Consider the following 26,608-nt stretch of genomic DNA (forward strand, 5'->3'; position numbering starts at 1 on the left):
AGAGGACCCCGACCTACACTGGAAGTGGGTCAGCAGCACCTACCTGCTGTGCTACGGACAGATGGCCATTCATGCCAAGGAGCGGATCCTGCCCTGGGTGGACAACATCATCTCCAGGATGGTGTACTACTTCTCCTGCAGCTACTATGTGAGCCCTGCCCCAGCCCCTCCAGAGAAGGGCAGGGAGGGCAGTGCACCCCAGTCCACGTCGCCCCAGGCCACACTCACCACGGAGACAGGAGACTCAGGCACAGGGATGTGGCCGGGCAAAGCCCACCCCGGGACTGCTTCCCATGTTCCTGGGCCCAGGGCTGTGACTGCAGGGGATGGCGACCAGCCTGAGGCTGGTGGAGGAGGCGGCCACCTGCCTGCACTGTCCTGAGCCACAGGCGAGTGGGAGCACCTTCAGATCCCTGCAGCTCCTGCTGGGCGCTCACACTCCTGGCCCAGGGTGGATCTCACCCCTGCCCAGAGCCGCTGGCACCTGGGGCTGTGGTGTGAGTGTGTGGGTGGTGCACACGGTCCTGGGCTGTGTGCTGCCTGCAGGCTGGCGAGAGAGTGTGTGTGTGCTCTGTGTCGAGGTGTGTCACACGTGTGCACCTGTGTGGGTGTGTTTGTGCATGCACGCGAGCTGGGCCCCTGGTCAGGGTGGCTGCTGGGCTGCACAGCAAGCTTTGGGGGACTCTGTGCCACTGTCCCCTGACCTGGCCACCTTTCAGGATGCAATCCTAGAATCGAGCTTCCTCTCCGCATCCATCCTGCTCACAAGGGTGCTCAGGAAGGAGTACGGCGCCCAAAACTACAAGTTCACTCAGACGCCAGAGCTCATCCAGTGTCTCCTGGTGAGTGGTGTCACCAGGGCCGCCAGGGTGGGTGGGGCAGGCAGGCCCGGCCGCTGGTTGGGTGCCACTGCCACACTGGTCCCTCCTCTACCTTCCCAGTGCATCCTCCAGAAGGAGCCTGACTTCCTGGCCACCCTCTGCCGGCAGAAGATCATACTCATCATTGTGGGTCTGAGGTGACTCCCCCTGGGGTCCAGGAGCAAAGACAGGCCAGGTCCTCTGAGTGGAGAGGGTCATTGTGCAAAGGACTCGAGCTGGGGCAGACCCCAGGGATGGGCCAGGACACGGTCCATGTGCAGGGCCGGGGTGCTCTGTTCCCAGCCCAGAGGTGGTTGTGCGGGCACATGCTGAGCCCTGACCCTGGTCACACAGTGAGCCCTGACCTGTGGCACGCTAAGTTCTGGTCGTGGGTTCGGGCTGATCCTTTCCCCACACAGAGCCCTGATCCCAGTCACATGCTGAGCCCTGACCCTGGTCAAGCCCTGGCCTTGTCACCCCTTGAGTCCTGACATGGCCACAAATCAAGTTCTGATCTCGGTCCACTCACAACCCTGACTGACCCCAGAGCAATCCCTAAGTTTCTCACAAATACCAAAGAACCCAAGAGAATGAAGCCAATGAGGATGGCCTGCTGCAGTCCCTGTCACCGGGGGCCTTGCCAGTCCAAGTAAGCTCCGTTTCCCCCATGCCTCCCCACCCTGTGCCAGGTGTGTTGCTGTCCAGGTCCACTCCCAGCCAGGCTTTGGCCCCAGCCCACTAGTCCTGCAAAGCCTGTTCTTCTCTGGTTCCTTGCAGCAACCTGCGGCCCAGCCTCAAGCCCCTGGTCAAGTCCAGGATTCTGCAGACCTGCCTGCAAAGTGTGTACCTGCTGCCCCCAATAGAGGAGCTGAAGAGCAAGTCCCCTCTGCCGGAGCCAGCCCTGGATGTCATGGTGACCTTGTGCTTCTGGGCCATTCCCCTTCTTCCTTCATGGTGGGTGCCGGGTACTGGCCCAACTGTCCAGCCTTGCTTGGTGAGGGCAGGAGAAGGAGTTAGGGTCCAGTCTTGGTTCCATCCTGGCTGACTTTGACCTTGGGGAAATCCTGGGTCTTGGCGTCCCGCCCTCCCCGGGGCCAGGGTGCTGTGGTGTCCCACGAGGCGTGGCTGCCCGGTGCCCACTCAGCAGCCTCTGCAATGCTGGCAGCACCCACAGCCTCGCAGCACTCCTTATCCTGGCCCCTGAGGCCCAGGTCTTTCCTCTCCAGGACCCTAAGGCAGGGACAGACTGATGGTCCCGCACAGACCTCGATTGCTCCTGACTGGACCCAGGATGCAGCAGAGCCACGTCACATTCGATGACCCAAAGCATCCCAGGGTGTACCCAAGGCTGGGCCAGGCCCTTCTGTCCACAGGACAGCAGGGAGGTGCAGTTGAGCTTAGAGGTGGCCTCAGGGGCCAGGTTGCCAGGGTCAGTGGCGGACTAAATCCTGGCTGGCTAGGCTTTGTTCAGTGGAAACAGCAAAGCCAGTAACACACCTAGTGACCAGGAAAGCCTGGTTAGCAAGGATAGTTGAGAGCCGCGGCCGCAGGCCAGGTTGGGTAGCCCTGTGAGCTCCAGGAGGGGTTCCCCTAGCAGACCCTCAGGTCATCCGGGAAAGCTGCAGAGAGCAGAGGAAGGCGGCTAGGGCCTGGGGAAGCCCACCTCTGTGTGGACACAGACCATGGTGGGCAGCACCCAGGTCCCACGGCAGGAGACTGGTGTCGGGACCCTTTCCCACCACCCCTGTCTGGCTAGTTGGAGCCAGCTGCGTCTCAGCAGGCAGAGCTGCACGTTGAGGGTATCAGAGACAGGGCCTGGGATGTGGCACGGCAGGGCTGTAGAGGTTGCACGAGGCACCATGGTTGAGCACACACCTGTGCCCACTTCCATGTGCAACTATGAGCCTGTCGTCCAAGACACACCTGCTCAGAAAGCCCCTTCGTGCCTGAGGGGATGCCCCGCTGCCTGTGGGTCCCTCCCTACACCCTGGGCATGTCCCTGTAGGACCCTCTTCCGTCTCTCTCCTCATGCCCTGCCCACCCATGCTGTCCCACACAGGTCTGTATAAATGGGACCCTGGTGACGTTGTCTGGATATGTTACACGCACTGCGAAGGTCTCCAGAGCTCAAGTCCTGGCTCGTCAGGCGTTCACTCCTGGTACAGCTGGGTGGCACCAGGCTGTTCCAGTTTGGGGCTGTCAGCCAAGAGCATGTGGCTGGGTCTTTCTGTTGAGTGTCTGGTGAGGTCACTGGGGAGGTTCAGGGTCACCTGATGAATGAGCCATCAAATTGCTTCCAGAGAGGCAGCACTGATGACGTCCACCCAGGGTGAGGGCAGGCACTCCTGGTCCTGGCCAGAGGCATGGGCGGGCCTCGGTTCTCAGCCCCCTCCCCTCTCGCGCGATCCCAGCCATCTCCAGGTTCTCTTTGGAAGTCACCTGAATCACCTCTGTGGTTCTTATGTTTAGAGGCCCTTTTGTTTCTAGATGTGAGCCTCTGTCCTCTGATATCTGATCTGGACATATTTTCTCCCAATTTGTAGCTTCCTCTTCTCTTAGTTGAGTCTTCTGGGCAGCGGAAGTTGCTGATGTTGAGGAAATCCAGATGGGTCACGCTTTCTGGTGGGATGTGGAATAGTGCAGCTTCTTCAGAAAAGGGTCTGGCTCTCCTGCCCCAGGTACTTGCCCACAGAGGCGGAGCCTGCGTCTGAACCAGAGCTGGGCACAGGCTCCGGTACTTTGGGCCTGGTGCCAACCACGTCCGCTGTGGCCCCCGAGTCTGCCGACACCACGTTTCACAGCTTCTCTGCTTTCTGCTAGAAGTCTTGTTCTTTTGGCGTTGACACCTGGCCCCTGTCCAGGTCTGTCTGGGCAACTGTAACCAAGTACCGTAGCTGGTGTTTCACAAGCCACAGAAATCTGCTTCTTGCAGGTCTTGAGGCTGGGAGTCAAGATGCGGTGGCAGATGGCGGCTCTGGGGAGGCCCTCGTCTAGACCCCGGTAGCTGCTTTCTGGGTCCTCCCTTGATGGAGGGGCTGGAGTGCCTGGAGCCCCTTTCATGAGGGCACTGATCCCATCACAGGCACCTCCCCAGGTCCCCCCCAAGGCTCCCTCCCTCGGATGGTTCAGTCACCTTTGCTGAACACCAACCTGCAGGGACCCAGGATTCCATTGCTAATGGCTTCCTTCTGCCCCGTGATCTGTGCTGTGCCATCGTCACACTTCCTCGATGGCGGGGCCAGTGGACAGCATGCTCAGGACCCGCGAAGTTCACGCTAGTGTCCAGTCCTGCGTGACAGTGTGATGGGGGTTGGAGCCCTCGTGGACACACAGGTGTCTGAGAGCTCGTCTGCTGCTCCTCCTGGGGGGACGCGGTGACGGTGGAGCCTGGCTCCTGGGCTCCCGGAGACACACATTCCGGGGTGGGTAAGCACAGGCCGTCTGCTCCCACAGGGCGCTAAGGGCTTCCTGAGCCCGAGGCCGGGTTCTGCAGACCCGTCTGTCCTTCTTGGCGGTTGCTTCTGCTCTCGGGGGTGCCCGGCGTTTCCAGGGAGGTTTGGAATCGGCTGCCCTCCGCACACTGGGACGGGCCTGGGCCGGCACAGGCTCTGGGGCCTGTGGGGCCAGCGTCTTCCTGGGGCCAGGCCCTCTGCACTCTCCCACCACTCTCCTGCCCATCCCTCCGCCGGGGCTTTCTTTCCTGTCTCCCACTGTGGTGACGTTTTCCATGGTGTCTGGAGGCTTTAGGTCCCCCGGCTCCTTGCTGGTACACAGGAAGTGACCTGTGAGGCTCCACCTCTGTCCGCCGGGGCGCGCGGCTTCCTCGCGTGAAGGTGGCCCACTCCCTCCTTCCTGATTGTGTTCTCCCTCTTTATCCTCAGCCTGCTGTGCTCGCTAGGGTCAGGGTCAGGGTCAGGGTCGGGGCCCAGCGCAGATGGGCAGCGGGGTGCGGGACCGTGCGCGCTGCAGGCCTGTCCTGAGGCGTGGCTCCCAACGCTGGGGGGTGCCCGCCGCTGCCCACGCTCTCCCAGGTCCTCCACGGGGACCGATTTGGATCTGTTGTGTCTTCATCTTCACTCGGTTTGATGCCCAGACTCTCTGATTTCAGCTGTTACTCTTTGGTGCGCTGATGACTTAAAAGTGCGCCGATCGTCTTCACAGGAAGCTCCATTTCTGTCAGGAGAGCACTTTGCCCAGATCCACTGGCCCACAAGGCGGCAGGCGCCGTGCCCAGCTGTGTGCGCCTGTGAGCGACCGTCTTCTGCCGTCCCTCGCGGACTTGGTCCACACACCCTCAGTGAGGGGCAGGGCCACACGTCCTGGCCGCAGGGCACTGTCCCCCCGTCCCTGACCCGCTATGCCGGTTGCCACTGGATTTCAAAGCTGTTCTTAGGCCATAAAGACGGAGGCCTCTGTCTTGCTGGAGTCGTGGGAAAGGCTGTCTTCACCGCTGGCCTGGCGCCCAGTGCCTGCTGCCAGGTCCCTACACCTGTGTGCCTGTCCCGGCTGTCCCTGCCCAGGTCAGTGCTGGGCCTTGCCCCTGGCTGTGCGGTCAGCCTTGGCACCGCTGTGGCTGACGTGGCTTTTTGTAGGAAGCCTGTGAGTAGGTCTGGCTCGATGGCGTTGGCCCCCCAGGTGGCGATGGCCCATCAGGTGTCTGTCCGGCACGACCGTCTGGCTGGCCGTTCCCTGTCCCTCTGTCCTTGTTCCCCCTTGGTGTCTTTCCACCGTTGGAGTCAGATGAACCTGAGGTCCACATCGTCAGTGCGTCTCTCTGTCCTGCTGGTCCTCACACCTGTATCAGTGCCTGTGTCTGTGTCACGTCCTCTCCCCCCGGCCACCTGCCTATGCGCACACTTCTGTCTGGCCTTCCATCTCAGTCCTTCTCTTGATTTTGAAAACGTGTCGTTCCCAGGAGGCCCTGGTTTGCCCTCTGGATTGAGTGTGCATGTGTGTGCGTGCGTGTGTGTGTGTGCGGGGGGTGTGTACGCGTGTGTGTGTGCGTGTGTGTGCGTGCGTGTGTGTGTGGGGGTGTGTGTACGCATGTGTGTGTGCGTGTGTGTGCGTGTGTGTGTGCATGTGTGTGTGGGGGTGTGTGTACGCATGTGTGTGTGCATGTGTGTGTGCGTGTGTGTGTACGCATGTGTGTGTGCATGTGTGTGTGCGTGTGTGTGTGCGTGTGTGTACGCATGTGTGTGGGTGTGTGCAGGTGAGGTTGGCACAGGATGTGGACAGCAGTGAGACTGACAAAAGTTCCAGCAGGTGGCTTGCTCAGCCCAACCTGACCAGCAGCGTGCCAGCACTGGTCCCCTGGCCCCAGGGTGATCCCCACGTGCCCTCTGCAGCCCTGCCCGGCCGCTCTCTGGACACCGTGCCTGCAGCTAACATGGCGCCAATGGGAGGGAGGACGGGGGAGGGGAGGACCTCAGTGCTGTGAGGAGCCCCGGCCCCCCTAGACTCCAGGGAAGTGCTATCCACTGTCTGGCCACTCTCCTCCTCCTGACATGGATGCACCTGTCTCGCACGCACCCGTCAGACCTGTCCTCTGGACTGGAGATTCCCACGGGTGCTCGCGCTTCCGCGTCTGTGCTGGGTGATTCTGTGGGATGTGCCTCCCCCAGGCCAGGGCACACCAGCAAGCACCCGCCTGAGAGGGAATCGTGGCTAGGAGGTTGGCTAGGGAGGCCCGTCGGCAGGCGCCCTTCTCGCCTGCGTCCGCACCGTCTGTCTCCCTGGGTGAGGCCCTGGCAGAGCGGCAGTGGGTCTTCAGCCGGTCACATCCGCACTCACCATGATGGCGGACTCCCTCACTCAACCTTTCCACAGTCGCCGGGCAGCTCTCAGGGCCCAGTGGGCACCAGGGCGACGGGCGGCAGGTCTGGGGTGACTCTGGACCTGCTGAGTCCTGCGTATCTGGGGCCGTCAGCCAAATAGTATTCCCAGGAGAAGGGCGCAGGTCCAGGGGAGGAGGACTCCGCCTGTCCTCCCCTCGGGAGCCCGGCGCTCCAGGGCAAAGGAAGGAAGGCGCCTGAGAGCAGGGGCAGAGGGCAGCAGGGGACCGCAGCACCAGCCAGGCCACACACACGGTCGTCTCCTGGACACAGCGGCAGCCACAGCCTGGCCGTCCTGCCCCGTCCTGCCCTGTCCTGCCCTGTCCTGGGCGGGGGGCTCAGCCCGAGGGGAGGAGCAGGGGCTCAGGGCAGGGAGGCCTGCTGCCACACCCGCTGACCCGTCTCCGCCAGGCGCTGTACGGGAAGACGGTGAGAGCCCTGGACCTGCTCCTCCAGAACTTCTTCCTCGAGAACCCGAGCATGCACGAGCTCTCCTTCCTCCTGCAGGTGCGGCCCGCTCCAGCCAGCCTGCCCCGCTCTCCACACCTGGGGCCCGAGGTCTCTTCCTGGTCAGTGCCCCACGATGCCTGCTTGCCAAAGTCACTGTCTCGGGAACCAGAGGCCTTCTTCCCCACTGCGGTCATGGAGTGAGAAGCGGGGACTTGAGGGAGAGTCCCCAGGTTGCTAGCCTCCGTCTCCTCCTTGCTGGGCAGGTGGGCAGCGGTCAGCTGCACTGCTGAAGTCCCCCGCAGGGTTGGCAGCAGCGTGCTGGCCCTGGGCTCTGTGCTTTGCAATGATTCGTCCCTCCAGCCCAGAGGTATCCCCGGACCCCTTTGACAGATAAGGGGGGCGGGCCGGGGAGGGCCACCTTGCCCCTGACCTCCCAGGTGGCTCTGTGTGGGGCCAGCACTGTCCTAACCCAGAAGGCAGCCCCATGGGCTCAGGTGTGTCCCCAGGAATGCCCTGAGACTCAGAGAGGCTGTGGGGCCAGGTATCTTCCTGGTGGGGCCGGGAAGCAGCAGGGCTGGGGGGTGGGAGGTGATGGGGCGCTGGGCCCCCGTCGGGCCCTTTCCTCTCTGCCCTGAAGGACACTTGTCCAGAGCTGTGCCGTGCTGTTCTGTGATGTCTGGGCCCAGGGCGGGGTGGGGCTGGAGGCTGGAGGTGACCGAGGCCCACAGGGGGTCAGGCAGAAGACGGGAGCTTCAGGCAGGGTGGCCGGAGGGAGGCGAGCCACGTGGGTGCCAGCCCTCCATCTGGTGGAAAGTAAGTTCTGGCCTGAGCTGTGGGACGTTGACGGTGCCAGCCGTGCCCATCAGCCACTGCGGACCCTGGCGGGGCCAGGACTGCTCAGTTCAGGCCAGAAGCACCCCCCTGCCAGGCGCTGTTGCCGGAGCCCTGCGAGGGCCCCTGTGGGGGGGAGGTGTGTGTGTTAGGGGCCAGTGGCCGGCACCCGTCCTTGAGAGTCTGAGGTCAGGTGACAGGGACAACATGCACGCAGCTGGGGTCCCTCCTGGAACCTGGGCCTCCAGGGACAGGAGCGACAGGGAAAAGGGACGGGGCCCCCAGGACAGAGGCAGTCCCTCTCCAATCCCTGGAGTGGCTCAGGAATACAGAGGGAAGAGCGACCACAGGTCCTCCCTGGTGTCCCCCTGCTCCACACCCACATGCTGACCCAGCAGCAGGCCCTGCCAACCAGGCCCCCGGACACCTCCCGAGCTGGCCCCGGCCTTTCTGCACATCCTGGAAGCCTGGTGCGGCCTGTGGTGGTGAGAGGTCTGGTCGTCAGCTCCAGCTCCTAGACCCCCAGGCTGCTGTGCCCATGGCCACTAGAGGCTGTTGCCAGGGGAACCAGCTGTGACTGGAGGTCGCCTGTTGCCCCCTCCCTGGGGTCTCACCGGCCAGCGCTTGCCCCATGACCCCAGGCTGGGCTCGGGGGCTCGCCCTCGAGGAGCATGCGCCGGGCCTGCAGGGCTGTGCGGGGGCGGGGGCTGGTGCCGCTTGCCCTTGTCTCTCTCTGTCTGGTGTCGGCTGCTCCTTTGTCATGCCCTTGATGACAAGCGGTGAGCGGGCTGGTGCCTCCTGAGTGCTGAGAGTGGCTCAGAGGTAGCAGAACCCAAGGAGGCACCGTGGGTGGCTCGGCACTGAGTGGCCCCCACGCTCTACCTGTGGAGGTTTAACTGCCATCTGAGGTGGGCCCGGATCCACAGTGGTGTCGAGAGGCTGCTGGGCGGCTGCGACAAGGACTAGATAATGTCCTTAGGGCAGGGCCCAGGGCTGCATCCTACTAGCTTCAGGAGCAGAGGGACAGAGACCAGAAGAGACACAGATACACACGTGCTCTGTGTGTCTTGCCGTGTGACGCTCTGTGCTGCCGCAGGACTCTGCCAGCAAGCAAGCCATCATCAGGTGTGGCCTCTTGACCTTGGACCTCCAGAACTGTGAACAAAAGTGAACCTTTCTTCTTTATGGAAGTACCTACCTCAGGTATTTCACTGTAGTAATGAGAGATGGCCCAGTGCATTGGATTCATAGCTCATTTGGGTCGAAGCAACAGGCCACACCTGGGGCTGGCAACAGGCATCTGATGTAGGGCCATCTTGGGGCTGAGCCCTAGTATGTAGGGTCCAATGCCACCTCCAGGTAAGTGATGTTGGAATGAATTGAGCTGGAGAACGCCTGCTGGTGCCCACTGCAGGATGGCTTGGTTGGTGTTGGCTGTGAGAGGAGGAAAGGTCCCTTTGAAGTGAACATGCTGAGGGAGCAGGGTGGGGGCGCCACGGAGGCCGATGGCCTGGAGGCCCCTGTCAGCAAGCCGCGGCTGGGCCGGGCTGGGCTGGGTGGGTGGAGGAGGGCCGCGGCAGCGCTACTCACCCTGCCCTCCCGCCCCAGCACACGGAGCGCTGGCTGAAGTCCGACAGGAGCCACGAGCGCCAGCGGGTGGTGCTGTCCATCTTCCTGCTCCTTCAGTACGTGGTGGACTCCCTCAAGTTCACCGTGAGTCCCCGTCCTCCCTCGGGGACACCCAGGTGCGGGGAGGACCACCAGGTGGACGTCCCGCCTCATGCCTCATGGAGCTGCCCAGGATTCCTGTGGGCAGACCGTCCGCATGGGAGGGGAGGGCAGATCACGGTGGGTGGTCTGAGGACAAGGGGCGGGAGACTGGCAGCAGCCAGTAGAGCTGAGGGGGACTGAGCAAGAGCGAGCACCCGAGGCAGGGTGCAGCTCCGTGGTGGAACCAGCACGCCTGTGTTCAGCGTCCAGTACCGGGGCAAAGCTGAAGGCCAACATGCACATGGTAAAGAATGGATAAGGAACATCTAGGGATACATGGCCACAGGCAGACATCAGACCAAGTCCAGGCTCTGAAATAAAAAGGTGCTGGTCCGTGGTACCAGCGGGTCAGATGCTGGAGAAGAAGAGGGAAACACCAGTGGATCCGAAGACAGGACAAGAGACCCCAGAGACACAAGAGGGAAAGAAAGAGAGAGAAGGATGACCAGAACCCCAGGGGTGCGGAGTCCCAGGGCAGGGAGGGGGGCACAGGCAGGAGGACCGGCCGGGTGACATGAAAACTTCCCAACTTGGTGAAAAATATGAACCCATGGGTCCAAGAGCATCAGAACCAAAATTGTTAAAAATCAACGTTAAGTAGGAAAATCTTTAAGAGAACCCGAAAGAAAGCAGTACTGTGTGTGCAGGCACAGGCACAGGGTGTGGTGGCCCCCGTGTAACAGGCACCTGTGTGTGTGCGTGCTCAAGGGGAGGCAGCAGCAGGCCCGCCCTGAGTCCCCGTCACACATAGTGAACAGTCCCCTTTCCAGATGGGGACACTGGGGTCAGGGAGGCCAGGGGACTCCCAGGCTGGCGCAGGCTCCTGTGGGTCCGGGGCAGGCGTCCCCAGGAGCAGTGCAGGATAGACAACAGAGGGCCGGTGTGGCTCACCGGTCCCCTCCACAGGAGGAGGCCACGCCCTCCGTGCTGGGTCACCACATTGGCCTGCTGACTCTGCTCTGTCGGGACAAGGACAAAGTCACCAGGAGCCACTCTCAGCAGTGTGTCTCGCTCCTCCTCCGTCTGGTGGTGGAGCAGAAGGGTGAGCAGCCAGGAGAGGGAGGGGATGGCTCCCGGCCACCACGCTGGCGCCTGGGCCCCTGGGCTTCTCAGACTCAGGCCTGGTCTGTGAGTTGGGAGACAGGGCTGGGGAGGGGGGTGCTGTCCCCCAGGCCAGCGGTTCCCCTGAACCTGAGTCTCACGCAGGGAGGGCGCTGGAATTCATGCCCTGGAACAAGGCAAAGCACTTTGAGGTCAAGGTCTCCAAGGAGTGGGAGATGAAGCTTGGCCACATGGTGAAGGTGAGCCCAGGCTGCGCGGGGCCAGCCCTCGCCACGCCGCTCCCCACCGCGGCCCAGGCTTCCTGAGAGCTGGAGCTGGCCTGGCCACATCTTCCCCAGCCCCCTGTACCGACAGGCCCGGGGGATCCCGGGCGACCTGTGCAGCTCAGGGGAGCGCTGTGGGCAGGGCCAGGATGAGGGCCCCGGACACTGCCCTTTCCAAGGAAAGTCCCCGCCTCAGCCCTCACCTTCTGGTCTGACCGGAAGCAGGCCTCAGGTTGTCACTGGTGTCTGCCTCTCTCCAGAACTTTCCAGGGTGGCAGCCGCGCTTGCCTGGCGGGGACACATGGCCTGGCACTGCCCTTCCAGCCCGTGCAAGCCAGGTGCTCCTGCTCCCTCGCCCGGCCCACCCTCCGCAGGCCCTGCCCGTCAGTTGTCCCTGGCACCGGGCCAAGCTCTGCCCCGGCGGCTGGGCTGCCCTGGGCGTGCTATCCCACCTTTCTGGGCCTCAGTTTCCCCACCTCCCAAGTGAGGGTCCCTCTGCTCCCAGAACAGGATGCTGCAGTGGTGGTGGCAGGGTGGTTCCCTGAGAAGGGCACTGGCCGAGCCCCTCCAGGGGACAGGGGCATGGCAACCTGGGTGCAGGATTCACTGAGGACATTTTCTCAGCACGAACAGAGGAGGGAGTGGGACATGGCAAGGGAGGCCGCTGGCAGCAGGCGGTCCAGGGACTGCACGTGGGCAGGGCAGCCAGTCACCAGCTGCCGAGCGGGCCAGCAAGGCTGCTTGCTCCTGTTGTCCCCAGGGCAATTCTCCAGCCAAGAGGCAGCTGGGAGCTGTGGCCACCATGCTGGCCCACGGCAGGTCTGTGCCCGTGGCAGGTCTGTGCCCGCGGCAGGTCTGTGCCCGCGGCAGGTCTGTGCCCGCGGCAGGTCTGTGTGTGTGACGTTTGTGGGGATGTTCATAGGGTGCTCATTCCTCCCGGAAAGGGCCTGGCTCCTCCCTGTCAGGCTGGGGCTGAGCAGAGCCCCTCCCTCACAGGCCTTTCGCAAGGACCTGATGGTGGCCCAGCACACGCAGCTGGTCCTCACGCTGCTGCACGGCCTCCACAGTCACAGCCACCTGCGCTGCGACCTGGCCTCCAGGCTCCTCCTCATGATCTTCCAGGACGCTGGCATCAAACCTGAGCAGGTAGGAAGGGCAGCAAGGCCCCTCTGGGGGACAGGGCCCATATCCTCCGCTGGGAGGGAGCCTCCCTGCAGAGACCCAGAGGGGGGCAGAAGGCCACCATCCCAGGGCTGTGTGTGCACACGCCCAAGGCCACACCTCTTCTCCACGACAGACCCCCTCCCTGCAGCAGTGCACAGGGCCCTGAGGTGGCCTCTGGCAGCCCTGCTCCTGTCCTGTGCCCCAGAAGGTGGACCCTGCCACTGCCCTGGGGGTCATGGGTCCCCTGGTGTCCGTCTGTAGGTGGCTGCAGCTCTAGCTGCCCTTCAGTCTGGGGAGGCCAGCTTGACTCAGGGCTCACACACACTATTGTCCAAGGGGCTGCCAGGCCCCACCTGCTCGGGCACCCTCCTGCGTCAGCCACACTGGTCCCCCACAGCCTGTCCTCCCACCCCGCCGCCACCAAGGAGTGGAGCACAGGTGTGCAAAGGGGCAGGCGGTGCTATGAGCCGCGGAGCTGGGTCCCACCCAGGGACTCACAGGGGCCCCGCTGCGGACTGGCCGTGGACTGACCCCCCCTGCAGGTGGCCGAGATCCTGCACAGCCTGCTCCAGGAGCTGCCAGGCATCCGCTTCGAGAACGTCTACAAGACCATGATGAAGGCCATCGAAGCTCTGGGAAACCAGCACACCCAGGAGGTGGTGGAGGTGACCCTGTCCCTGAGCCACCCCTTCGAGAGGTGGGTCCGCCCTCTGCCCACAAACCCCAGGTGGACGCCAGCTGCCACCCGCTGCCTGCCCTCCAGCCGCAGTGGCCCCAGGCCCCAGGCCAGCCTCAGGCTGAAGCAGCATGGCCAGCACAGCTCCTGCCAGGTGCCTGCTCCCAGGGCCCAGCCTGGCCGGGGCCTGCAGATGCCCTGGGCTCGCAGTCCCAGGAAGGGCCTTCAGCTTGGAAGGTCCTTCAGGCTCAGAGAGCCCTGGAGGCCAACCCAGTGCTCTGAAGACACAGGGTCTGGTGGTCCCGAGCCCCTGGCTGGCTCCTCCTCGGTCATCACTGGACCACAGGGCACTTGTTAGGAAGTCCGCCTCCAACCTGCCAGCCCTGTGGGGTCAGAAGCTAGTGCAAACCTCATGGGATGTGCAGCACTTTGCAGTCAGTCTGAGGGCGCTGGGGACCTTGGCCTGTCCCAGGGGACCCAGCCTTTGACAGGCAGCCCAGGCAGCTCAGCCTGCTGCGCGTCCTGTGATCCTGTCCACCCCCCTCAGCTTCTCGCTTGCTAAGAGGTGAGGCAGGTTGAGGATGGCGGCTGCCAGCTTGGAGCTGGGGGCGGGGTGCCAGGGGGAGCGAGCCCAGGTGTCAGGCAAAGCTCACTTGTGCTCAGAGCCCAGCCAGCAGCGACCAGGGCCCAGATTCAGAACCCACCTGTCACCACTCCTGAGGGCTGGCTGTGTCCATTTCAGGACACCCGGCAAGCTGTCCCGTTGACAGGCAGATCAGGGCCTTCCGGGAAGGCCCCCCAGGGGCCTCTGGGCCCTTAGGCAGCACAGCCCAGGTGCCCAGTGTGGCCTGCAGTGGCTTGGGTCACTGTCTCCCCAGGAAGATCCTGTTCCTGTGGAGGACCCTGGCTACCAACCAGCAGCTGGCCCGCAAGGTCATGACGATCCTCTACATGAAGCTGAAGCTACGGCCCTCCAGAGAGTTCATCCAACCCACCCGCCAGGCCCAGCTCGTCTGCCTGAAGGTGAGCGCCCCTGCCCTGGCCCTGGTGGCCCTGGTGCCTGCAGCAGTGGGCAGATCACCGTTATCTGTGACGGGGCCGTGTGCCCCACCTTCTCACAGGGAGTCCCTGCCCCTGTGCCCTTGGTGACACCAGGTGCCTGGGGCACCAGCACACTGATCAGCTGCCCCTGCCAGGGCCTGGCTGCTGCCTGGCACTGGTTCTCCGTGGGGATGCCCCACCCTGTCCATTCTGCCAGGAATGTCCTGAGCACTCAGAGCAAGTGTCCCCAGGGAGCGCCTAGGGGACAGCAGGGGAGGGCCTGGCTGCCACAGTGATAGGGGGATCGGGGGAGACCTGGGAGGACAGTGTGGCGAGGGCGGGAGGTCCCAGTGCCCCCCAGCTGTGGGTAAGGGGTGACAGCCAGCCCCGAGCTCTCCTGCAAGAGCCACTGGAAGTCACAAGGGTTTGGCTCAGGAGTGACCAGTTGGTCTGCCCTTGAGAGGACCCGGGATGGGGCAGGAGCAGTGGGCTACACTGCCCTCAAGGATAGGGCAGGGCAGGGGTTCCATGGCCACAGGGCTGACTAGAGAACTTCAGGGGACAGAGGGGCCCATTCGCAGTCCCGCCCTGGGAACATGGGGCGGTGCGGGGATGGCTGCCCAAGCCAGGGCCAGGAAGCCAGCAGGACCAGGGGTGGCCTTCTCCAAGGGGGTGCTCTGGAGAGGACTGCCACGCTAAGGGCACCTGGACAAAGTCGGCAGGTCACTAGAGGGTGGAGGCAAGCTGGGGCAAGGGAGGAGGCCCAGGGTGCAGAGGCCAGGCAGGGCCGCAGGGCCTCACGGCCCAGCGAAGCCCGGCAGTCGAAGGGCGCCTGCTCCGGCCTCAGGCTGCTGCAGGTGTGGGGGTGCAGCCAGAAGCGGCCACGGGCAGCTGCTCCACGCCCTGGGCCGGGGCAGGTGGACGGCTGGGGCTGCAGACAGAGTGGCCTGCCCTCCCCCGCTCACCGGCCCCCTGTCGCCTGCTGCAGGCCCTCAACACCATCTACGAGCTGCTGTACACCCAGGAGTACAGGGGCACGGTCCGCTGGGCCTTCGCAGGGGTGCTCATGGGCCTGCTCACGCAGCTGCACTACCTGCTGGAGCTGGGCATGGTGGAGGGCCTGTCAGACTACCAGGAGGACATCCTGGACGACAAGCCCCTCGGGCCCTGCAGGTGAGCCGCCGGCAGGGCCCAGCCGCCTCTCAGGGCCCCCTGGCCCCTGCCTCACGCCCACAGGAGTCCCTGGTGGGCGCGAGTGGGGCTGGACGCTCGGGACCCAGGAAGGAATGAGCTCGGCTCTGCAGGGAGGGGGCACCCAAGAGCAGTGACGATCCTGAGCCACGGGGAGTCCAGGAGGTGGCAGCCTGCCCAGGCCCCAGGGGACCCTCCCGCCTGGGCCCCACTCCAGGACCTGCCTGGAAGCACTGAAGGGCCTCTTCTGGACCACGAACTACTGGGAGGTGTTTGCCCACGTCAAGCTGCTCCACGGCTGGGAGTGCCTGCAGTGCCTGGAGACCTACCCCCAGGGAGTGACCCTCTTGGCCAGGTAGGTCCCAAGCTGGGTGTCCTCTTCTGCCTGGAAGGAGCTGGAAGTCAGCAGCCCAGGCTCAGGCCACACCCCACACCGGACCCTGCACTCTGGACTTGTGCTGGAAGATGTCTGGGCTGAGTAGCGTGGGCACCATCAATCTACCCACCAACCACAGTTACCAGGTACAGTCAGTAGCACAGCAGGAGACTCTGGAGTTAGACAAAAGGAAGCACTTTCAGGCAGCAGGCAGATGTGAGGCGGCAGGTGAAAGTTAGCTGGCAGCCAGTGGAAAAGTCTGTGTGTGTGGGGGGTTGCCTAACCCTCCCCCCCACCCATCTGGGCCTGGCCCTAGAGTGAAGCACTCAGGGATCATGTCTGCCTCTTCCCTTGGACAGAGCTATGTCCCACTATGACTGCGAGGTCAAGGCCATCCTGGGGCAAGCCATCATCTTTCTGAAGAACAGTGAGGAGCGAGACAACCTTGTGGCTATCCTCATCATCTCAGAGGTCAGCTTCTCCCAGCCACCCTGACCTGCTCCTTACATCAAGGATAAAAAGACACTGTCCTCTGATAAAAGACATCCTAACTTCGGTCTGATACACCAGATCTGCTTCCTGCCTGAAAGTGCTTCCTTATGTTTAACTCCAGTGTCTCCTGCTGTGGCGCTGACTTTACCTGGCAGTTGCAGGTGACAGGTAGATTGATGGCGCCAACCCTGTTCAGTTTCTCAACAGCCCGGATGTCTTCCAGCATGTGAATCAGAGGTCCATGGTCAACTTCATGAACCTGAACCTGAAAAACCCCAACCCGCTGGTGCGGGCCATGAGCCTGCAGGCCCTCAGCAGCACCCTCATGCACCCCAAGAAGGTGAGAGGGGGACATGGGGGAGCTTGGGGACACACCCATTTCCATCCTAGGAAGACTTCAAGGAGAAGGAGGCACCAGAAGAGGGCTGCCGGGGTAGAGTCTGGAGGGAAAAGGTAGACGGGAAAGAGGCTCAGGTCTGGAGCAGGAGAAGGTGGCAGTATTTGCTTAGGACAGGGGACTCTGAGGCAGAAGGCCTCTGAGACCAGCACCTTTGACCTCCTTCCAGGTAGGAGGCCCCCACCTGCCAGCCACCTGCCAGCTCCTTGTGCTCCACCCACCTCCTCCTGCCCTTGGCCTCGGGTCACAGGTCCATTCCCCTAGGACCACTGCAGGGCTGGGTCGGAGGCCCAGATGCACCGCCTGACTCTATCCATTCTCCTGTCCATGTGTAGGCGAAGCAGCCCGTGGCCACTGCCTGTGGCCGGTCTCAGCCAGGCACTCTGTCCTCCTCGGTCCCCGAGAGCCCTGCTAGGTGGGGTGGGTTTGGAGATGCGCAGGTACCCTGGTCAGAGAGCCAGGAGTCCAGCTGCCTGTAAGAGCTGTGATCGCAGCCGGCAGCAGGCGACCCGCGTCATCTGGGGAACCTGGAGACACTGGGTGGGTCTCCTTGCAGATGGCCCTGCTCCAGAGCCGGCTACTGGAGCTGCTGGACAGCTTCCTGCAGCCCGAGCCCAACGATCCCCTGGGGCTGATGCAGATTCTGGGTGACATCCTGCACCGCCTGGGCGACCAGGGCGTCGGCGCCGTCATCCTCAAGATCGCCCAGCACCTGCGGCTCTTCTTCGAGGACGTGAGCAGACTGGAGAGGAAGGAGGAGGGGGCAAAGGGCGGGACGGGCATGCGTGGGACGGGCTTGACAAGGAGCAGGCAGGGCGCCTGCGCAGTCTCTTCCGGCCCACCAATCAGAGAAGCCCCTGCCGCTGTGCGCGGGGCTGGCGGACTGTGCGCCCCGCGGACTGCCCGCCCGGGGAGGGGGGTTTGCGTGAGGACCGCGTTCCGTTCGCCCCAGGTGACCCAGGTGCTGCGCTGCCCTCGGGCTTCCCGCCTCCCAGGGCCGACGAGAAGAACCGTTGGTTTGAAAGGCGGGCGCGGGCAGCGCCTGGAGTGAGCCGGGCGGGCGCGGGGCGCGGGGCGCGGGGACTCTGTCTTGGGGGGCGCGTGCGCCCCTGGCTAAGGGCTGGGGGTGTGGACGACGCGGAAGGACCACGGCCGACCTGGCCCGCTCGGTGCAGGTGCAGGGACAAGGACAGTAGTCACCTGCTGTCAGCAAAGGCGACGCCAGGTCGCACGGGGAAGGAGCCTTGCTAGGGTCACGGAGCTAGGAAGTGACGGACTGGCCCTAGCCTGGGCGGGGGTGTGTGCGGCTGCTGTCAGAAACCCAGACGAGGGACATCTAGGAGAGTAAATGAAAGGCTGCCGGAGGTCCGGGGGTGGCAAGGGGAGCACGGAACCCAGAGAAGACCTAGCAGGGGGCAGAGAAAGGGCAATAGGAGCGACCCTCGGGTGCCCAGGGTCCACCGGTCGGTGGGGTCCCGGATGGCGTGGGTCTGCCCTGAGCAGCGTAGAGCCAAAATGAGGCGTACACGGGCGACTTGAGATCATGGGCAGAGAGCGGGGGCGGGGTGATGGTCAGCGGCTGAGGGGCCGCACCGGGGGTGCAGGGGCTGCCTGAGTGGAAGACTTGCCCATGTCTCCCAGGTAAGTGCCGAGGTGCGAGGGTGCGCCATCTTCCTGTTCGGGGATGTCATCCACAGTGGGGGCAAGAAGTTCCGGCAGGCGCTCAAGACCTTTGCCTTCCAGGCCCTGGTGCCCCTGCTCTTCCACCTGGCAGACTCCTGCCCTGAAGTGGTCATGGTGAGCAGCCCTGGCCTGGCTGGGGTGGCCGCGAGAGCCAGGTGTGGGGAGAACCCATCTGCTGGTGGGGCTGGAGGACTCAGCCCTGTAGGCAGAGCACAACAGGGCACCATCCTGGACCCATTCAGACGGCAGAGGCCACACCTGGCCCTGCAGGTGAACAGGCAGATGGAGAAAAGGAAAGGACTCATCCCAGAGATGGTCCTGGCTTTTGGAGCTCCACTGACCGCAGCCCCCTCCCCCCCACACACCAAAAGTAAGCCCAGCATTTAGGTCCCCCTGCTCCCTTCCCTGGGCCAGGGGTGCAGACCATGTCCTGCACAGGGGTACCTGCTTTCCCAGAGCCCCCTCCCCAGGAGTTCCCCACATCCAGTTTCCACAAGGATCCACAGGGTAGCCCTGCAGTCCCTGGATTTGTCACATGCTGTCTCTGCAGACCACTCCTGTAGCGTTAAGCTGTCGACCGTCACCTCGGGACTCTGAACAGCCTGGCCCAGGCTCCTTCCCCAAACGGTGCAGGCCCTTTCTCTGAGGCAGAGTGCCCCAAGTTGACTTCCTTGGATGCCCCTCTCTGCCTGTTGCTCAGCCTGTGTCCTTCCTAGCTTCAAGAAGGAGGCCTGGCAGCCAGGGTGACCACTGGCCTCTCCTGAAGCTTCATGTGAATTAGAGCAGGGCACCAGAGGGCTCAGGGAGTGGAGGTCCCTGGTGTGGTTGCCCCCTCCTCTGGCAGCAGTCTCCCCACCCCAGCAAGGTGCATTTGTCCTTGGGTGTTATCCTTGCCGAATCCTCCCCTGAGGTCTGCTTGGGGGGAATGTGGTGAGGCAGAGGCAGAGTACCCCGGGGTGACCCACCTGCTCTGCCTACAGAAGACCAAGCTCACCTTCCTGCGCTGCGCCATCTTGCTAAAGTGGGAATTCCGGAAGGAGCTGTTCAGCAAGTTGGCATGGGGCCGAGGACTGGGTGCCGAGAACGATGTTTTTATCTACATGGTAAGGTGTGGGCACTCCCAGAGGTGGGAGGAGGAGATGGTTGTGCTCACCCCAGCCCTCTGAGTGGGGTCCATCAGCAGTGGAGAGTCTGTCCTGTGTCTTTCTGTTTAGTGTCCTTGGTCCCTGTCCACAGTGGAGCCCAGGTCCTCTCCAGTGGCTGGGGGAACACAGCTCTCACACCATGTACCCGAACTGTGTCCAGAGCCACTGTGGAGTGGCCCTAACGGTGTGATGGAGAAAGGGCCAAGGTTCTACCTGCAGGCGCAGCTGGGCCCAGGAGGGGTGCAGGAAACACTGCCCCTCTCATTCTCAGCTGCCAGTTCACTCTCTGACCCAGCCTCTCCTGTCCTCCCAGTGGCCTAGGCTGTCCAGATGACAGTTTCAGGGTTTGGGGCAAGGCCGAGGTCACCAGAAGATGCAGCAGGCCTCCTCAGGCCTCCCTGATCTGGGGACACTGCCTGTCTTGTCCACGAGCCTCCTGATCACTGCTGTCCTTGCCCTGCCATTCCTCAGCCTTGGAGGATCCCTCCACTGTTCAGAGTGACCGCGGTGTCCTCAGGGTTTGGGTCTGTGGGACAGGGAAGGCAGGAGGTATGCAGCTGTGTCGCCCCGCCCTCTCCTCCAGGGGACGCAGGGCAGAGCCCTTTCGTGCGTGCCTGAGGGCAGCTGTGGAAGGAGGGAAGCCAGGGGCAGTTTTCTGAGGCTGCCAGCCAGGCTGGTCTTGGCGCTACCAGCAGGCTGCGCGTGGTGGGCGTGGACAGGTGGCGGTTGGTCTCCAGGCCCAGGATCAGACGCAAGGCCTTCCTGCTGCGGCCGGCCCAGCCCAGGCTGGCTCGGAGCTCGGCTTCCCTGGGGGAGCGACAGCTCGCCCCCCAGCCCTGGGCCCAGGTGTTCAGTCAGAAGGGCCGCTTGTCCTGGGACCCAGTCTTTCACTTAGCGTGGATGGGGCTTCCTGCCCGCAGGTGTGGGCTCTTGGCCGTTTCTTCACACACAGCCAGTGACGTGTCCTTTTCTGCGCTCACCGTTTCTGGCTGTGTGGAAGTTCTGGTCGCCCGAGGTTGAACGTGCTCCCCTGGCTGGCCTGGGCTTTCCCCTGCTCCATGTGACAGGCCGGCACGGGGCAGGCCCTGGAGGGCTGAGCTGAGCCTGTGGAGGGTGGGGGGCATCCTGGGCTGTGCCCGTGGACGGGGGTGGCATGGTGCTGAACTCAGTGCCCACGGAGCAGGGTGCTGCTCACCCAGTGCCTGTAGCGGCACAGTGTCACCATGGCACCTGAGTGCGACAGTGGCATCTGAACACAGTCCTGACCATTTGGTCAGTGCGCCATCAGGCCCTCTGGAGACAGGCAGCAAGTGGCTGTGTGGGCAGGAGTGTTCAGTGTAGCTGGGGAACAGGGGCGGCCACCAAGAAGTGGAGAGGATCCAGGACACAGGAGTGGACACCATCCCCTGAGAGCAGGGAGGCCCGCCCCATGGCCACAGGCCTGGCGGGGGCCGATGGAGTGCACAGGCTGCTGGGTGAGCCTCTGGGTGCTGGGAAGAGCCACTCCGGGGAGACACTGAGCACACCCAGGAGCCCTGGGGAGAAGCTGCCACCGTGCTCCGTGACGCTGCAGACCTGGCTGGCAGCCCCTCCTGCAGGCTCCCTCCATGGCCATCTCCTGACCACACTGCAGGGCCAGCTGGCAGAGGGATGTGCTCAGGGCCCAGAAACTGTCTGTAGAGTCGGCTCAGTGGACACGACTGGAGGAGGAGGCAAGGAAGGAGGTCTGCAGTGGTCGCCGGACCTTGCGCGTGCGCTGTGTGCGACCTCCCCTCCGGGTGCTCCTTTTCTCGCCACGTGGCTGCCGCGCTCTGGGCTGTGTCCCAGGGTCATGGCCCAGTGCTCCAAGGCTGCCTCTGTCCACCTCTGATTCACTTGAAGACCTCCGTTGCCTGTCTGGGGTTGATGGCTGCAGCTCGTGGTGTGGATCTGGAGTGACCTCAAGGGGTCCCCTGTGAGCAGTGCCCAGAGGTGGGCTTTTAGGGAGTGACTGGATCATGAAGGCTCTGGCCCTGTCAGCTGGTTGAACCGTTGGAGGGGTTAGAACTTGACTGGACTGATGGGAGGTGGCCGGAACTGTGGGCCGCGGGACATGGTTGGAGGAAGCAGGTCCCTGGGGGCGTGGCCTCGGGGACTCTCTTGTCCCTGCCCCTTCCCCTTTCTCTCTGCTTCCCAGCTGCCATGAACCAAGCTGCTCTCCTCTGGTGCCCCTCCTGTCCCGTGCCCCTCCCGTCCCGTGTCCTCCTGTCCCGTGCCCCTCCTGTCCCGTGCCCCTCCCGTCCCGTGTCCTCCTGTCCCGTGCCCCTCCTGTCCCGTGCCCCTCCCATCCTGTGTCCTCCTGTCCCATGCCCCTTCTGTCCCGTGCCCCTCCCGTCCCGTGCCCTCCTGTCCCGTGCCCCTCCCATCCTGTGTCCTCCTGTCCCGTGTTGTCCTATCCCGTGTCCTCCCGTCCCGTGTCCTCCTGTCCCGTGCCCCTCCTGTCCCGTGCCCCTCCCGTCCCGTGCCCTCCTGTCCCATGCCCCTCCTGGGCTACCTCACGGCAGGCCCAGAGCAAGCGCGCCCCCCCGCCCCATGGACCGAGATCTTCCAAACGGAGACCTCCTCCTCTGAAGTGTCTTGTCAGGGTTCTGGTCACAGAGACAGAGGCCGGCACAGAGGGCCTTGACCGTGTCCTGTGTGCACCTTTTCTGCAGCTCTAGTCATTTTAGAAAGTGCTCAGCTGCCTCTGCTCGGCGGTCAGCTCGGCAGTGCCTGAGGAGTCCACCACCGTCCTCTTGCTGACGTGGTGCTGTGCATCAGGGGCCCTCTGGGCACCCTGCAGCGGGGGTGTCTTCTGCTTGCTGAGCCCTGGGGTGACTTTCCCTCTTCCTCACCTTGGACTGTCCTAGGCAGGCTGTGAGTCCACACGGTAGCTGCAGCCTGCCATGCCCTGGCTGGGCTGGAGGTGAGCGTCTCTGGCCTCTGCCTGTCCTTGGGGCTGGTCCTCCTTGTGGGCACTGAGCTCAACCTCCGCATGGGCAGACAGCCCGCTGCTTAGGGCAGCCAGCGCGTGGGCTCTGACCTCGGACGATTGCAGTCCTGCCCTCAGGAAGCATTGTTCTTTTCCGCTTGCTTGAAGGGTTTTAAGAGGGATTTGTTGACACTTTCTTTGATCTTGGAGCTGTGTCCTGCATGGAGGGGCATCTGCATGACCATTTCTATTTTACCTCACACCCAGTGTGCTGATCTCATTCATGAAATCCACCTTTTAAGCCTTAAAAGTCAACACTACTAACATGACGTTTGCCCATCAGGAGGTCCACCCATAAATTAAAACTTACCTAACTCAGTGAACTTCCTTGAATAGTCACGTACATGACGGACTCACGGACACGGCTCTAGGTACTTAATCAGAGTCCTACATTTTAGCATAAGGTTCTTGTGTTTGCAGCACTGAAGCGAGGCATGGCGGGTGCCACCAGCCCCGTGTGGCCCTTTGAGTGCTGTGGGTGGCCTCCCTGCTGGCCTTCCAGAGCTCCCCAGGTTCAGACCTTCCTAGGCCTCTGTAGTTCCTCAGTCGCCCCAGTGCTGGTGGCTCCACGAGCTGTTTTCCACCTGGGCCCTGGTCACAGCCACCGTCCCTGCTTGCTGGGCACAGGGTCTGGCTGCAGTGGCCTCTCGCCACCCTAGGGAGCAGACTTTTTTTTTTAGTACCAGGGATTGAACTCAGGGGCAGTTGACCACCGAGCCCCACCCCAGCCCTATTTTGTAGTTTATTTAGAGACAGGGTCTCGCTGAGTTGCTTAGGGCCTCACTGTTGCTAAGGCTGGCTTTGAACTTGTGTCCTCCTGCTTTGGCCTCCCGAGCCGCTGGGATGACCGGCGGTGGTGCGCCTGGTGAGCAGACCATTTCTGAGAGTCAGCCCCTTCCTGTCTGCCCGCTGTGAGCACAGGTGGCTCTTCGCCCAGTGCCTCGTGCGTGGGCCAGGGGTCATCGTGTCATCGTTAGTGTGGTTTGTTGCAAGGGCCCCATGAGGCCTCTCCTGCTGGTTGCTGGGTAGGGACCCAGAGCTGGCCCAGCCCCCTCCAGCCCCGCCCAGATGGCCAGGTGGTCCCCGATTCTGCGGTGGGAGCAGCTCCCATCAGTGCTTGGTGTGTGAGAGTGACGAGCCCCGGCCCTGCCCTTGGGTCGTCGCCTCCTCCCCTGCTTCACGGTCCTCTGCTCTGTGGCCTGCGTCCATCTGCTGGCACCATTGCCGGCTGACAGGCAGGACAGCCAAGAACAGGGTCACCTCTGCGGGAGCAGCGCACTGCCCTTGGGACGTGCCCAGGAGGCCTGCTCCAGGCTCCACAGCTCCTTGGTGCGCAGCAGCACACCTTGGCAGGGTGGTCTCCCCCCCTGCCCGTCTCCCCTCTGCCCGTCTCCCCCTCTGCCCGTCTCCCCCTCTGCCCGTCTCCCCTCTGCCCGTCTCCCCCTGCCCATCTCCCCTCTGCCCGTCTCCCCTCTGCCCGTCTCCCCCTCTGCCCGTCTCCCCCTCCACCTGTTTCTGCACATGCAGCAGGTGATAGAGGGAGTGTTCCAGGAACCCTCGGCATCACCACCCTCACCGCAGATTGTCACATCTTGGCCAGGAGCTGTCCTCTGCCTAGAGAGCCTTTGCTCTGACAGTGGCCCTGGATTGTAAAGCCTTCTTCTCTGGCAACATTAAAACAACCCAGGCCCTTCCTGATTTCTCCCACCCAACATATGGGATCGGTGCCTGCAGGGAGTCCTGGCTCTGGGGAATGGGAGACCAAAGGGCCAGAGCGGGGGTCCTGGCCTGGGCCAGAGTCCCCCGCTGGAGTGGATTCAGCTGGGCAGGCTGCAGGTGGGTGGCCACTCCCAGCGTGTGGGCCTGCTGACAGCAGAAGTGCGCTTCTGTCTGGAGGGTAACTGGGGCGAGCAGGTGGCTTTGGAGGAGGGTCCTCAGGCCCAGGGCCGTGTGTGGAAGCCAGGACCAGGCTTGGGCAGAAAGGGTGGCAGTGCAGGCTGCTCTGTCCACTTAGCCAGTGGAAGAAGCCGTCAGTGCACCCTGGGTTGGGCAGGAATGGCCAGGTGGGTGTTAGTGGCTTGACCACGGCCACTCCTGGGACAGTGGCTGGGTACAGAAATATCCCCAGTGTCCTGTGGGGAACGCAAGGGCTGAGGCCGGAGGCTGGGCACCCACCAGGGTTCTTGTAGCACCAGCAGCACAAAAGCAGGCTCACACAGGCTCCGACAGACAAAGGGGCTTACCAAACGGAAGGCGGTCGTCGCAGCAGCAGCAGGGCCTGGGCAGATGCTCAAGTAGGTCCTGCCCTGCCCCCGAGCTGGCTTTGTCTTGGCTCCATGCAGGCCTGTCCAGGAGAGGTGCACTGTGGCCATTTCCAACCCCCTAGTCCTGCGCTGGGCTGCCTGGGGTGTTGGCCTGGGCTGGGCTGGGCCCCTGGCGTGGGCAGTAGAGGCCTTCTGGAGGATGCCCGGGGTGAGCTTTGGAAGGGGCCCTAGATGAGGCTGGTCCCAATCCTCTGACACCTGAGGTGGGATTGGGCGGAGGAGCTGGGCCTGCGGGGGGTCTCAGCTCTGGTTCCCTCCTGCCACCTGAGGGTCGCAGGTGATCGCCCTTTACTCCCTGGCTGGAACTGCCATGGGGGCCTCAGACAGAACTGGGCCACAGAGGCCAGGTGCCACCTGGGCCCAGCTTGGCCACCAGCCACTCCTCTTCCCCCAGATAGAGAGCAACTTTGGCAACTACCACCAGTTTCTCATGCAGGCCCTGACCTACCTGCACAGCCCCCACAGGAACCTGAAACTGGCCGCCATGAGGTTCATCGGTAGGCGCCCGCCTGCACCCTGGCCGCCCCCTGCCGGAGCCTGCAGGTGGGTGCAGGCTGGTATCCGGTGACACTGCCCACCCCCTGCCTGTCCCAGGGGGAATGCTTCAGGACTACTTCGCTGACCTCTGCTTCTACCTGAAGAAGGGTGACATAAAAACCCTCAAGAAAAGTGAGCCACACCCCATGCCCCAGGGCTGGGCAGCACAGGGCCTCGGGTGGCCGACTGGGACCCCTGGAGACACAGCTTCAGAGTCAGACACAGGGTCTCTGCCACAGGCTTGAAGACCCTCAGGGAGGACCCGGACTCCATGTGCCGCAGGTTCTACCTGAACTTCATGGGAGACGTCATGGAACTGTCCCACTATGTGACCTGACCACAGGCCTCAGCCGCCACCAGGCTCGCCCCGTCCTGGTCCTTGTTGAGTTCTCTCTCTATTAAATGCTGACAGCAGGTTCGGGCCTCAGGCTTTGCAGGCCCCGGGCCCCAGGCATTGCAGGTCCTGGCCTGGGCCAGACTGTCCCTCCGCGGTCGCCACTGGGGACTGTGGAATGCAATGGCCTTGCCATGCCTGTCCTTCGGGGCGTGATGTGGGGGAGCATGAGCCCAGGACTGGGTCATCTGTGCCAGCCCTTTCCTCCCCTTGCCCGTCCTCAGCCCGCCTGCCCCCTCTCGCCACTCCCCAGCTCAAGCAGAGTTGTCTAGGTCCACTCCTGGTCCGTGTCCGTCCTGCCAGCGCCCACTGGAGCCTGCAGCCGTTGCCCTCTCTGGTGGCCCAGCTCTGCGCCCTCACTCTTGCTGAGCCAGCACAGCCTTCAGGGACACCCCGTCCCCGCAGCTTGGCTGCTGTCTTTGCTCTCTGGCTCCCAGCGTGGACGCCCACTCCTCCCTCTGTAAAGCTCTGACCTTCCCCAAGCCTAAACCACCTCTGCCCACACCAGGCACAGGGACCCTGAGCAGTCCTGGCGCTTTGGGCTCCTCGTCACCGCCAGCCAGTGCAGTGACAGTGGTGGGGATGGGGCCCCAGATGGGCTGCTGTCCTGGGGCGGCCTCTGCCCTCCAGAAGGATCTCAGACATTCAGGAATCACCCAGGAGGGGAGTTCTTGGGAAAGGTAGTGCCCAGGCTCAACCTCAGAGGCACCAGAAAGGGAGGCTCAGGCCGGGGGAGGCTGAAGACGTGCCCGGGCCCTGCACCTGTGGGCCTGGACTATGAGAAGCTCTTCTAGCAGCCCAGGGCAGAGGTCTGAGGCCCCTCCCACAGTCGTTGCCCTCTGGTGCCCAGCCAGTCCCTCCGCCCAGCTATGCGCTGGGTGACAGGGACACTGAGGGCAGGGGGGAGTGGGAATGGGAGGACCATGCATCTGGCCCAGGGCAGTCGAGCCGTGGTGACTGTTAGTTCACTGTCTGTGCAGAGGGAGCTGAGGCCGTGATGTGGTGTGGCCACTGGGGGCAGGGCAGGGGGGACAGGCTGAGGGTGGGGTTGGCTGGAGAGTGTCCCTGTGGAGGAGGTTCAGAGGATAAGAGGAAAGGCGGGACAGCATGG

At 63.4% G+C, this 26,608-nt stretch overlaps 1 protein-coding gene across 1 annotated transcript; it reads left to right on the top strand.

Annotated features, from left to right (window-relative positions):
* The first annotated feature begins 497 nt into the window (after positions 1 to 497).
* LOC124095717 (maestro heat-like repeat family member 5) lies at positions 498 to 25,519 on the top strand. Its single transcript, XM_058580839.1, has 20 exons — positions 498 to 842; positions 942 to 1,018; positions 1,638 to 1,773; positions 7,103 to 7,198; positions 9,581 to 9,685; positions 10,649 to 10,784; positions 10,949 to 11,043; positions 12,064 to 12,213; positions 12,774 to 12,928; positions 13,786 to 13,930; positions 14,937 to 15,121; positions 15,357 to 15,494; positions 15,875 to 15,986; positions 16,204 to 16,347; positions 16,961 to 17,137; positions 18,046 to 18,201; positions 19,068 to 19,190; positions 24,961 to 25,063; positions 25,161 to 25,235; positions 25,343 to 25,519. Exons 1-20 carry the CDS (start codon positions 621 to 623, stop codon positions 25,438 to 25,440), a joined length of 2,628 nt encoding a protein of 875 aa, XP_058436822.1. The 5' UTR covers positions 498 to 620; the 3' UTR covers positions 25,441 to 25,519.
* The last annotated feature ends 1,089 nt before the right edge of the window (positions 25,520 to 26,608 follow it).

This window comes from Marmota monax, unplaced genomic scaffold, assembly GCF_021218885.2.
Source record: "Marmota monax isolate L192 unplaced genomic scaffold, Marmota_monax_Labrador192_F-V1.1 WCK01_AAM20220418_F8-fsc00073, whole genome shotgun sequence".
Classification (NCBI taxonomy): domain Eukaryota; kingdom Metazoa; phylum Chordata; class Mammalia; order Rodentia; family Sciuridae; genus Marmota; species Marmota monax.